This window comes from Anas acuta, chromosome 1, assembly GCF_963932015.1.
Source record: "Anas acuta chromosome 1, bAnaAcu1.1, whole genome shotgun sequence".
NCBI classification, from domain to species: Eukaryota; Metazoa; Chordata; class Aves; order Anseriformes; family Anatidae; genus Anas; species Anas acuta.
In genome coordinates, this window is record NC_088979.1 from 6,260,674 (window position 1) to 6,273,826 (window position 13,153).

Consider the following 13,153-nt stretch of genomic DNA (forward strand, 5'->3'; position numbering starts at 1 on the left):
TCTTTCGTTCTTGGTGGAGGCAGTCCTGATGCGTGGAGTCGACCTCCTCGCCCTAGGAATCCTCCTGGGAACACTTGCTACCTCTTCCTCAGTTGCTGTTGATCTCTCAATCTCCAGGGCCTCAAACCTGTTTTGTAAGGGCACCTGGGAAGGTGGGGCCGGAAGAGGAGGGCATCGCCTGCGATGTCGAGCAGAGACCTGTCTCCATTCCTCCTCAACTCCCAGATCCCCTCCCTCTGCCCGACGGCGACAGGGCAGGGGGTCCACCCCCATTTGGGGTGTCTCACCCCGGTACCTCTCCTTGAGGCCCTGCAGGGAGTTACTCCACAAGTCTATCTCCCGCTCACACTCCCTGATGGCCCTCAGCCTCTCCACCTCCTCCTTGAGCTCCGCCACCATGCGGATCAGGTCATCCACCTGCTCGCACCTCACGCACGCAGCGTCTCTGCCTCCCGCCGATGGCAGCAGCAGGCTCTGACACTCCCTGCATCCCGTGACCTGAACCGCTGCATTCTTTAGCGGGTACTCGGTCTGGGTGTGTACCGACCTCCTGGAGAGCGCACCGTGCCTGGTGGAGACCATTATCGCCTAGCTAAAGACTGTCGTTAACAGGTGTTCGTATGGGAGGGGGTAGCTCTCCGCCCTTCCTGCTCGCCCTGCCTGCGCTAACTGCCGCGCCACTCCCTTCTGACGCTGCTGGCTCCGCCTTCGCCTCGTCAGCCTCCCTCACGAGGGCTGCCGGCTCCTGGCGGCTCCCTGAAGTCGGCTCGATGCCCGAAAGTTAGCCCTGCCTGGCCCGATCCCCCGCTCCGCTGCAGAACGCGTCTGCCCCGGAGCCGATCGCCTCGGCAAATGGCCAAGAACTCAGAAGAACTTCTTAGCCACACGTGCAGTTGTTTGGACTGAGAAGCCCAAGATATGCCCCAGCGATACCTCCAAGTCGAAGGAAAACAGCCATTCAGTTCGCCATCTGGGCATGTCCCTAATTAAACTTCTATGTGGGGATGATTCAGACACTCAAAAATAGTAACCACAAAGTCCACACACTCTTTGAACGACAGAGCAAATATTTAATGAACCGAGAGTGTTACATGTCTGTTAACAGCACAGCTTCTCTTTTTTTTTTTTTTTTAACCAACCTGTTCCTTAGTCAAGGCTTTGATCATCTCAGCTGTGATGTGCCTGTTGGATTTAGCCGTAGAGCCACCTTCCGTGGGGCTCCTGCCTGGCATTTCTTCTGGCTCCTTGTGAATAGGCATGGCTCTTCCAATCACACACATTAGCTTTGACTCCAGAGGACCCAGTTTTAAGTATTCCTTAAGAAGAAAAAATATCTTTCTGCAGTTGCAGAGAAAAGAGGCAGCTCTTCGACAACAAACTAAACAAAACAAACAGCATCTTTCCTCTTAAAAGCAACTCCACGAGTGTTGTCCTGGGGCTGCCGTGTTCAGTAATTTCAGTGTTAGTGGGTTAATCTACAGGCCAGCTGATCCTAGGAGGATGCAGCCCTGCTGCTCTCTTTTTCTGCGTGTTTTCACCAATAATGTTTTCTCTGCAGCCCAAATTCTGCTCCCAAGTTTAGTTCCGTGAGAAGGATTAAACGAATCCAACAGTTCAGTACTGCCAAAAGAGAGAGATCCAAGTCCAGCTTGGTGCTTGCACCATGTTTGTGCTGGCTCTGGCCTTCTCTAGGCCTCTGACTCAGTTCAGGTGAGTCAAACTAATTCAAGGGGAAGAAACAAAACAAACAAAGGCAGGCTTTGCTGCTGGGACAGTGAGAGAACCAGCTACAGAAGAGGCAGATGCGCACTACAGTTCCCTAGAGGCAGCAGCAGGATTGTACAGCTAAGGCTAGGGAGAAGAAGGAACCCTACAGCACAAGGTCTTGAATCAAGTTCAGTAAATGCTTTCCTGCTAGTTGCAACACCACTGTTTGCAGTTACACCTTAATTTTTGTGAAATACAGGAATGCCAGTAGCACCTGTGTCTCTCAGTAGGGTGGGCTCTACAGCGCTAACAGCAGGAGAGAAGAAGCAAAGCTAGTGTTCCTCTCCTGAGGCAACAGCTGCAAGGAAGCAAGCACCTGGACAGATTTTGTTTGTTTGTGAAACGTTCAGCTTTTCCATGCAATGACTCTTCAGGACAGAGCTGTTCCCTAAGGCAGTCTCTGATCAAAGCAACAGGATGACTTCTCTGAACGCAAGTTGCAGGTTATTAAATTAATGCCAAATTTCTAGAAATAGTTGTTTGTTTAAAAAAAGCAAAAAGTATCATTATTGTGTTTAAATACAATATTCAAGGGAAAGGAAACATGGAGATTTATCTCTGCACAGCAAGCCTTGCAGTCTGTACCACTTCCACATCACTTCTTGAATTTGCAGTAGAAATCCGTGACGTGGAATAACAATATATTTTCCAAAAGTAATTGTCTTATTTACAAACGTGTTCAAGTTCTCATAACTCAAGTGTGCAATATTGGATGGAAGCAGAAAGCAGCTTTTTGCAATCGAGGATCTCCTGGAGCAGGTACCATCACCTCTTTTGAGGACTAAACCCTGTCCAGTTGTTTTGTTTTTTTTTTTCTGTAACACCACCAGGAATAAAAACACTCCTGGCAGTTCACGCTCCATACTGAAATCCATTTGTGTCAGTGAAAGACCCGATTACTTGAACTCATACCTGGAAATCTTGTTCAACTTCATACAAGCTGTTAAGAAGTGGAGTCAATGATTTTTCCTGCAGCTCCTCATCGCTGTCTTGAGGCTTCCCGTCCTCTGTTTCAGACTGAATCTTTGGAGAGGATTTTCTCTTTTGACAGGGCACTGCAGCACTTTTGAGGCTTTCCTCTCCATCTGTCTTTGCTTTTAAAAGAGAATAATAATGTGCATGTAACTGTTAAAACTTTATGAAGATCAGAATTAGTACTCAGTATGAGCAGTGCCTGCAATCTTTACTGTGGCTTGGCCAGTGCCATGCCATAAACGCTTGGCAGGATTTTTAATTGGCAATCCAAGCCAAATGTTGGTTTTTCTCACTGAGTTTTCTATGTTTATTTCTGCTCACAACTTCTGATCAAGATCAGGGACTGAAATTGACTGAAATTAAGAAGTGATGGGCCTATGGGACAGGGAAAAAATAGCTTTTATTAGTTCAGCTTATATCCTGCATAGCCATGAATAGCTAAAAAACAGGAAAACAGCAAAAACTTTTATTTCTATATCAGCGTATGTATCTCTATGCACACATATGCAAGTTTCTGAGACACAGCTAGTCTACCTGTAACTCCCCTGCACTGCTCACATTTGCTGTTGAACAGTTCTTGTGATGGTAGACAGTTCTGGACATGGGCTGTCAAGTTTTAGGTTGGTCTGGGACAGTGACTCGATCCCAGCTTACTGGAACAAGAGATACTTAATTAGGTGAAGGTACAGCACAGGTAACAGCCGAACTGTTCAAACACGAATATAATTCCAAACTCTTAGTCAATGTTTGCTGGTGCCTGGTGGTTCCCCAAAGGCCCATACATGGCTGGAACTGATCAGAACTTCTCAGATTCACAACTTCAACAGACTTTTTCACATATTCACAACTTCAATTTCTGCAACTTACCTTTTCAATTTAATTTAGTCTTTCTTTTTTTCTCTCTTCCTTCTGCTCACAAAAAGATGCAAATGAAAATGTGATACTAAGGTATCCATACAAACCACTCTGAGTGGTAAACACACCAACGTGGTTCTTTCTTTCCTAACAGGATATATTATTCCTGGGCATGCCTACCAGGGTATATTCGGCCCAGAGTTCAGTGCTGCTGACCAAGATTTTCAGTTCAGGCTGAGCTCCACGCATCTTCATCTGCTGTCACTAGGGATTCATTTAAAATTAATTTTGGTGTGCCTCAATGTGCTGAATGACTGCAAGGTGTGTGCACATGTGAAGTAAAAGCCAGTGTGTCCTCTCTGGGACACGATATGATAACAAAGTCATGATGACACGGATCAGGTAAGAACTGATTAAGATATGAAGCATCTTTGTGAAAGGTGGCTGATCCTACTGACCACGCTCCTGGCTAGCTGTATAAAGGTAACTGCATTTAACAACCTCAACACTGATTTCAATTTTCAAACTATTACAGACGGTGTTGTCTCCTCCTAACCCAAACTCCAGTTTGTCATTATTGTAGTGGGAAATTAAGTGCTCACCATGTAAAACAGGCAGTTCAGGGAAACCTTAAGCAATAAAAAGTTTTTCAACGTTCAGTGACTGATCAGTTCTTACAAGCTGCTGCCACGTGCATTACCTGAGTACTCTCTGGGCTCTACGGCTTTAATTTCATCCTGGGAGAATTCACCTTGCAAGCCAGCCGCCTGAGTAAGACACAAATGCCTATAAAATTAAGAAAACAACAACAACAAAAGTGAAACTCACATTAGAGGTCTGACTTTTCTCTCTAAATCACCCTGTGCAATCTTTTGGGGTGGGGAGAGAGTGCCATTTCTGAAAGCCATTTGCTGCTTAACCACAAAGGCAGGATGGTGCAATGGTTCAAAAATGCAACGGAGGCAGCCAGGTAGCTTAGTGGCTCTACGCTGCTCTTTTTTGTTCTCAGAGCTTTAGTTCAACTATGTCCATGAGACTAAAAGAAAACAAATGTTATAGTCTCCAGTCAGGCCAAGATTCAAACCGCAGCTGGCAGCTCTTTCTTAAAAGCAGTCCAAAGTTTGGAGAGGAGAGAAAAATGTTCACTTCTGACTTAAGACACTGAACTTTTTTGTGCAATAGGGCTGAAATCACTGAGCTGGCACTAGGGAAAGAAGAGGAGGCATTCCCATTGTTACTCTGTGCTTTTGATATCATTGGTGATGACATTTTGCAGCTAAATTAATCATTCTCTGGGAAACAAGTTCAATTATTTCAATACAAAAGGAACTTATATTATAGACACCTCTACAAAGAGACACATCCCAAGGCCTCTTCCTTACTTCAGCTCAGTACTACATGCCATCTGTTTCACTGGAGGTTGCAAAACCCCATATATTTGCATATTAATCCTCACATCCTTTAAAAATTTGCTAACAATAAAGGAAAAATCTATTACTCAGCACTTGGTCTGAGACAATTACGACAGAAAGAAATTATTTCCAGGCCCCAGTTGTGTCTCCATCAGAAGAAAGAGAGTGTGGCTGGGTCTTTGTAGGTTATTAAAAAAAAACAAACAGCTTCTTCCCTGAATTTTGGTATTTAGGAGGTTACATGTCACCGTCATCCTTCAAAGATACAAGTCCCCCATGTAGCCAAATTCTGCCTCCCCACAACTAGAAAATTACTTTGTTTTTGTTGTTTGAGAGCCCCAATAGCTTTAGAGGCAGGAGTAGGCATTGTTTTTAAAAGTCATAATCATTTCTGAGTCTGTAAAGGCATCATTTTACCTGGGTACTTTCAGATTCCGAAGTTTGCCATCAATCAGTTTTGTCACTAAATTTATATTTTCTTCTTCTAGAAGCTGAATAGAGGCTTTCAAATCTCTCACTTTCTTTCGGTACACTTTAACCTTTTGGCAATAAAAAAAAAAATAAAATAAAAAAATAAAAAAAAAAAGTAATTTTAGTGGGACTATACACATATTGGAAAGCTTTCCTAGTAAAATAGTCAATAATGTATTCCTAGGAAAAAAGCCCTGACAGCAGACTCTTCTCGTGTGGCCAAACAGTTCTGGGAGAGAGAAACTCTGGATCTTGCATTTTTTTCAGTTTCACACCAGACCGTTGAGAGAGAAAAACCTTTGCAGAGACAAATTTGGGCTCTTGCTGAGCAAGTGTTCCTTTTCTAATTCCATAAAACCTTCTTACCCAGAATTAGTGATGCTTTCAGTCCAGGTTAGCCACAACATTGTCTAAACCCCAGGTTTTGCTTTCTTTTGGACTGGTAGTCACCCCATATTGCAATAAAGTTATATTAACAACAGGATACCAGCTACTCAGTTCCCACAGTTTCTCTTCATTTTCCTGAAGAACAAGCAAGTTCTTACCTCCTCCACTGCGAAGTGGAAAGCACTATGGGATGGAAACCTCCCCCAGAATCATAGCTTTAAACACGTGTATGAAAACAGTACTCAGTGACCTGAATGCTTCTGTTGTCACCTAGGCCAAATTCACCCAGCTATAATCATCCAAATATGCAGTGAAAAGCTACTTCCCGTTTCTCCCAGGGGTTAAAAAAGGTGAAAATGGCAAGTCATTAACCAGTAAGGGAATGTGTCTTGGCATAATAAGGTGATGCAGCTTTGTATCCTGTTGGTGTGACACAGTAACCTTGGAAAATTGTGACTGTATTCTTCAAATTCATTCAAATGTTGAGGTAATTATTTTAGGTCTGTGTTGGTAACTCATTTTTCAGTTCAGTGTCGAAACTGGAAAAAAAAAATTTGGACTGGGACAAAACTGAAATCTTTATCTCCCTAAAACAATATACTGGAAGAGTCTGTCAGCTCCATATAAACATCAGCCTGGAGGAAAACATTCCATCTGTGTAAGAAAAGCCAAGGAAATGAATGGATGAATTCAGAGGATTGGAGAAGCCAGTGATAATAGTTTTGTTTTCCACAATAATTCAGAGCACTAACTCATACCATAGGAAACTAATAACAAAAGAAGCTAATTCATAACACTGCAAACTTCTAGCTGAGAGGAAAGAAACCCACAGCCCTCAAGTCTGAGAAGAGGGCCTGTCAGCACGAAAGACTACTCCAGATTGGATCTCCTCTGTTGACACTGCCTAATAATGTGTAAAATTTGTGAGACAGAAGAAGGGAAGGGCGTCCTCCAGCTTTATATATGCATTCCGTGATAGGACGATTAAATTCAAGCGCCTGCATGTTCAAATGCAGATTAAAACACTCGTTCCCTTCTGCTGACCACTACCTCATTGCCTCAAAAGCTGTGGTGCCTCAAACTAGTAGGTAGAAGGGAGAAGGGTTTGTTGATCTGGCACTGAAAAACTGTAAATCCATTTATTAATTTCCCCCAAAATCCTGCTCAGTTCTAAACTGTGAGCTTGCAGTGATGGGGAAGGGCATTTCCTTCCTCCAGTCTCTTGTTTAGATTTGATTGCAACGAAGAATCTGCATTGACTGGAATAACACAATATCAAACTTTAACCATGGAAAAATCAATTTCATTAATTTGTCTCACAAAAAGGGTTTTCCTGGACACAAAAAGTTACATATATCCAATATTTAACTCTAAGTTGCCATTAAAGAACAATATAGGAGCTATCAAGGAACCAATTACAACTTTCTGCAATTTTGATTTTCCTCTCTTTGGTGTCCTAATCTCCAGGGTTTCTTTATTATCTCCCATTTAAAGCTGCCCAAAGCCCCCTTCTCCAAAACTCTTTTCATCTCTCCCATTAAAGTCTTCGGAGTCTGGTCACTGGAGACAGCCATGATTTTAGGCCACTGCATTTCAAACCTGAACTGCCATGATAAACTGAGAGCAAGTGATCCTCTTACCTCTTCTTTCAGCCACTCGTTCTCTTCAATTTCTCTGATGCTGCTTTTGTCTAAGTATCTTACAGCACTCTGGGAAAACACAATTTAAGACCATCTCTGAAAGCAGGACTTTGACAGTGCTGTATACTAAAAAGAACCTTCTGCTCTTTAGCAGGAAATAATTAAGAAACATCCACAAGACAGCCTGTAACATCCCCTGAGGGATTACGAGCAGATTTAGCCCACAGCGCCAGCTGTTTCTTCTCCATCACCCAGCCCAGTGTGCTTTATATACAACAAGCAATTTACCAGTATTTTATAGTTTCCTATATTTGAGTTAGCAAATTTTCTTTTTTGTCTATCAATTTCTGCTGAGTTCCCACTACTGTTCAAATTTTCCTGTTTGCAAGGTATCAAATCTTTTGCTATTAAAAAAAAAGACAAGCCAAATCACAACCAAGGCAGCACTGATCTATGACAAGTGACAGAACCACGGAGAGCTCTGTGCTAATGAGCCATCACTGCTATTTAATTATTGATGTCAGTGAGAGGAAAGGAACAACTGGGAGGGAAGATACCAACGCAGATCACTGTAATCATGAAGTCCTTTAGATTAGGTTCTCACACGACATGTTTTTTTGATCTCTATGTAAACATAAAAATTAAAATGACAGCAAAGGTGACATGTTTTTGAACAAGCACTACCTGTGCCCCTGTTTCCCACAACTACTCTTGTAAAATGCCCCATATCTACTCACTGATGGTCTGATACTAAAAAAAAAGGTTATGTCATTAGTAATAAGCTAAGCCATATTCAGTAAGAGTACTACCGGATTATTTTGCTCTCACTTTGTTAGAAAAGTTCCACGTCTTAATTCCAGTTAAGATTAATGCAGAGTACGTAAATCATAGCTATGATGCAGTTGGTATTTTGAAAAAAGACAGAAGGGATACCTCTGGCGCCTGTTCCTTACTTTTCTTCGTGTACAGCTCAACTAGTCTGTCATTTTCTTCTTTCACTGCTTTCAAAGCCTTTCTATAATATTCTTCAAAGAAAAAAAAGAAAAAAAACAAAAAACAGACATCATTATGTAACATCAATGTCTTCTGACACCAATTAGATACATGACACGTTGTTCCTAAGGAGGAACTTGTCAGCCACCCCCCCCACATGCACTGAATCCTGTCCCATGGAGCATCTAACTTGTCCATCGAAAATGTCCTCCTAAACCCAAAGGACAGTAGAGTTAACTAAAAAACTAGAAATCTGAAGTAGCTTGCAATTTTCTGCTGGTAACTACAACAGCTACTAAACTGAGTAGTTCTCCGCTAAGATATTTGTATCTTACCACTACATTTTGACTCTCTTAATAGCACTGCTCCCGGAGTTATGCAAGAGATGTGCTTAGAAAGCTTAGGCTTTAGATATAGAAGCATATTAGATCATTTTATGGCAGCATTTTTTCAGTTATCATTATACTGGACCTAATACATTTTCTGACTTATCTAAGCTTTCCAGGAGGGTTCCAACTTGACAACAGGACAAAACAGAGAAGGTGGCAATTGCCTCAGTTATTTGCTTTCATTGTTACTTGTGGTCCTTATTTAGAAAGTATGTCTTGTATCTAACTGAATGGCTTTGACTTCAAGTTCTGTTCTCTTGCTGTTTAATTATTTCATCCTTCCCTTCAGTTGTTTTTGTGCTGTACTAAATAGCCCGGCGCTGCTTGGTATGTTCTCCTTGTGAAAGAATTAATGAGATTGTAGCAAATTTCTTTGAAGGAAGGCAATTCACACTTGTTCCAGAAGCTTGAAATTCTGCCTAGCTCTGCACTTGTGTTGCAGACAGTCTGCTGCTGACCTGGCTGTAAATGAGTGTCTGGTCATGGACCCGCTGTGGAATCAAAGGCAGTCAAATAAGAAAGGTGCATTAGTTGTGCATTAGTTCCTAATTTAGCATGGTGGAACCTGGCCTACCTTAATCAATCCGCCATCTGGACTTGGCAGAATGAAGTGGGAAGTGCTTACATACTGTAATTAAATCACCTCTTCATTCTTTCAGACAGCAAAACAATCTGAGATGTATTGGGAGACTAAGCAAAGGAGGAACTGTTCAGACATGCTCGTTTTTTTCTAGGGAGGATATTTACCCTCAGTCTCACTGCAGCATTGTTTTCTGCAGACCTCATGTAAATGTTAGGCTTTCTTTTGCTGCCTCTACCCTCCAGTGATTTTGTTTAAAATGTCCACACCACAAAAGCTATGCCAGTGTCAGGTACCTAAAAAAAACAGGAACCTCCCTACCTGTGCTTATTCCCTGAGCCTGTTAGAAGGGTGAGAGCTGAACAAGCCCAATTTGCTGCAGCATCACACTGAGAATTTGTTGGATGTAAATTCTGTATAGACAGTACTCCCCAGCCACAAGTTTGATTTCAGGAAGCTGGGTAAAAAGTATGCTAACATCCCGTGCTGGCAGCATCATTTTGCAGGATGTTAATTAGGCAACTGCTGTAGGTACCTCTGTGACAGCCTCTCTACAAACACACTTCTGTTTAGTCACACATTTTTGGCTCTGTAGCCCCTGCTATGCAGGAGGTCAGACTGAATGTTGCTATTGGATCGTTCTGGCATTCTATATAAGAGCCTATTCTCTTTTTCTTTCCGTATACCAGCAGCTGTATAGCAAAAGTTTTCAACTGATTGAGAACAGGGAAAGCACACAATGCAAAACACCGACCTCTCTTTGAATACAGATCTTGATCTCTGATGGGCTGGCTATCTGGCAACGCAGAAAGTGTAATGCAGATCTTAATCGTGATAAAATATGTTTCACAAGACAAAAAAAGATAGCTGGCTGGCTCGTATCCGCAGTAGCTGGTGCCTGGTAATGGTTGGCACGGAATATAGGGAGACTGTCAGAGCAGTGTCACTGCCTGTTACTACCAGCTGCTTGGCTGGAGTCATGCATACTGAGAGGGTCGTAAAGGGAGAAAACCAGGACATCCTTCTCCTGTTAGCGGCACGGGTTACATACCAGCAAAACATTTACATGATTTTAAAATAGTGCAGTAGTAAAGAGATCTAATGGGTTCATAAAGCACTCGGCACCAGAATACATGAGCTCTTAAATTAATTCCCCTGTTGTGTCAGTGTTGAAACGGTTCCCAGGATCTGTGTATGTCTGTGCTGGCAGTTTTGCAGGGCCTCACGCATGAGACTATGCAACCAGGAGGCCAAGTTCAAACCACTGGCTGTACAGCTCCCTCTAGTCCTGAATTTAAACCAGCGTGCTCGATTCAAAGGATGGTGTTCCAAGAATGAGCTCATACCACGAGCCTGTCAAAGAAGTTTTCAACATGCAAAGTGCTTCAAGCGTGACGAGAAGCAACGAGAGCAGAGTCAACATTTTCAAATAGGAGTGCTAAGGGAGCCATGTGTGTAGGAGATCTAAACACGCATAAACCTATTAAAAAAAAACAAACTTCTGGCCGTCACAGCAACATTTTTAAAAAACAGGTTGCCTGTGTTTTACAAGAAAATAGTCAGAAGAGAAGGTTATCAATTTCTTTAAATGCTCATCATTTCTGTAACTTTATTAATTTTGTTAACAAAGTGACTTTCATGGAGATAGCGTTCTGTCTTACAGGAGGATTACGCAGCCCTGCTTAGGCACACAGTTTTGAAAAGTTGTCAGCAATGACTATAACTTGGCCTCAAACTAAGTTTATAATTTAATTAATTAATGCAAGTAATGTGCATTACACTAGCTGTAAACTGACCTGTAGCCCTGTGAAGGTCATCTTTGACTTCCTGGATGTCTTTTTCCAGATTCTTAATCTTGTTGGCGTGTGTTTTACTTCCCACGTTTTTGTACTCCAACCAGTAATCCCTCTCACTCTGCTTTGCTGAAAGTTGTTGGTCAGTTTCTTCAATTCGGGAGCGCAGGTCTAGTGAAATGAGGGCACCAGAAGACAAGTTTGTTACCAATTTCTTGAGCTGATAGTTCATAATTCTTATGAGTTCCTCAATTTCTTTAAAAAGGCACTTTCTGTGAGATTAGGGAAAGAGAGGGGACTCTTCTGCATTACAGCACACTACAACATGATGACACAGTGTCAAGGGCCACCATCGTTGCTGAAAACAGCCAGATCTTATTCTGCCAAGGAGACAACAGTGCTCACTGGCATTTTGCAAGTAAAGACACGTGATTTCACTCTGATTGAGAATCATGGGGATGGCAGCCACAGCTTTCTACAACCAAACCCAGTCATTTTTGCTGCCATCATTTTTAATTTTTTTTATCTTCCAGTGGAGCCAGTGTATAAAGCTTCCATGAATTTCAATACAATGGAAAATATGAAGCCTCTGTACTTGCACGGTAATACATGTCACGTGGAAGGAATAAAACAGTCTAATATACCAGGTCTGTTTCTATAAAAGACCCACTTCTTTTGAATTTTAATTTGACTTAAATAACAGATTTACTTATAGGTTCTCCACAATTAAATTCAGGGAGGAAAAGCTGTATGCTTTTTATGTAACAAAGACACTGAATCTCTATTTAAATTGCAAAGAAGTATTTAATTCCAAGCATGTAAATTACAAACCATGCTTCTGCAACTCACAAGGTACCTTTCAGAAGCTGTTCCTTGTCCTTAGTGTACTGCCATGTGGCTTGCAGTGACTCTTCCACGTCATCCCTAGTTACAACCGCCTTTTCATCTTGCTCTTTCTCCTTTTCTTCTATTTTTCTGAGTATACGCCTGATGTGTGCCTGCTGTTCTTCCTTCAGACGGTTGTTCTATGAGAGTTGGAAGGGCTTATATTGAAATATTTTCAAATTGGTTCTCAAAGTTACAAATTTAAGCAACGAAGAAAAGTCAGATCTGTACCGGTGCCAGGACACACTGCAAAACCACTCAGCTATTCTTCATGTTTTGAAAAGGACGGAGGGGAGAGGAGATTTGCAAGTCTCAGAAGTTTCTCAATAACTTCAAGTCCATTACCACAAGGAAATGAGAAACAAATGACTGCCCTACTCGGTGCAGCACATGAATAGCCTTCCATTGCCTGGAAAGAAAGCTCCTGGTGGGTAAATAACATTGTTCCCATTCACAAGTTATTTAGTTCTTCACTTCAACATTCTTCATGACAATTTACCACCTTCATGTGGAAATGTCATCAATCAAGTCACTTGCCTATAACCACAGCAGAGAGAGTTGCCAAAGCTGGAATTAGTTATACCTACCAATTCCACAACTGTGATTGTGTCCCCTTGCCATCAACCTTGTAAGTGACACTCAAATGAAATTACGGACTGTGTATGTTTGCTCCCAAAGAACACCAAGGAGGAGCAAACAACCACACCAACCAAACTGCAACAATAATAATGCAGTAGAGAGTCTCAAACATTCCCCACTTTCAAAAGGATTAACTGTAAACTGCTTGGAAACATTAAGCAGGAAACAAAGAAGGGAGCCCGAAGAGCTGCAGCCCAAAGAGAAGGGACCCCAAATAGCACTACGAGAATGCCCTGAAGTACTTTGTACCGTCTAAAGTATGAAGAAGTCCTTGAGGGACCATGAAGTCTTCAAGTCTGAAACGAACACCAAACAGATGGGTATTTTTTAAAGCAAAGGAACAACCAGGCATGGGAAGGACATAGAG

General features: G+C 42.1%; 1 protein-coding gene across 2 annotated transcripts in view; it reads right to left on the reverse strand.

Moving 5' to 3' along the window:
• Positions 1–1,055: 1,055 nt before the first annotated feature.
• CCDC83 (coiled-coil domain containing 83) overlaps positions 1,056–13,153 on the reverse strand; it is a 45,608-nt gene continuing 33,510 nt past the window's right edge. For both annotated transcript variants that reach the window (XM_068659979.1, XM_068660055.1), the window contains exons 5-12: positions 12,119–12,287; positions 11,266–11,433; positions 8,441–8,532; positions 7,508–7,576; positions 5,427–5,548; positions 4,298–4,383; positions 2,680–2,861; positions 1,056–1,316 (exon numbers count right to left, since the gene is read on the reverse strand). In XM_068659979.1, the coding sequence (XP_068516080.1) occupies positions 1,131–1,316; positions 2,680–2,861; positions 4,298–4,383; positions 5,427–5,548; positions 7,508–7,576; positions 8,441–8,532; positions 11,266–11,433; positions 12,119–12,287 (1,074 nt within the window). In that variant the 3' untranslated portion in view covers positions 1,056–1,130. The remainder of the gene's footprint in view (positions 1,317–2,679; positions 2,862–4,297; positions 4,384–5,426; positions 5,549–7,507; positions 7,577–8,440; positions 8,533–11,265; positions 11,434–12,118; positions 12,288–13,153) is intronic.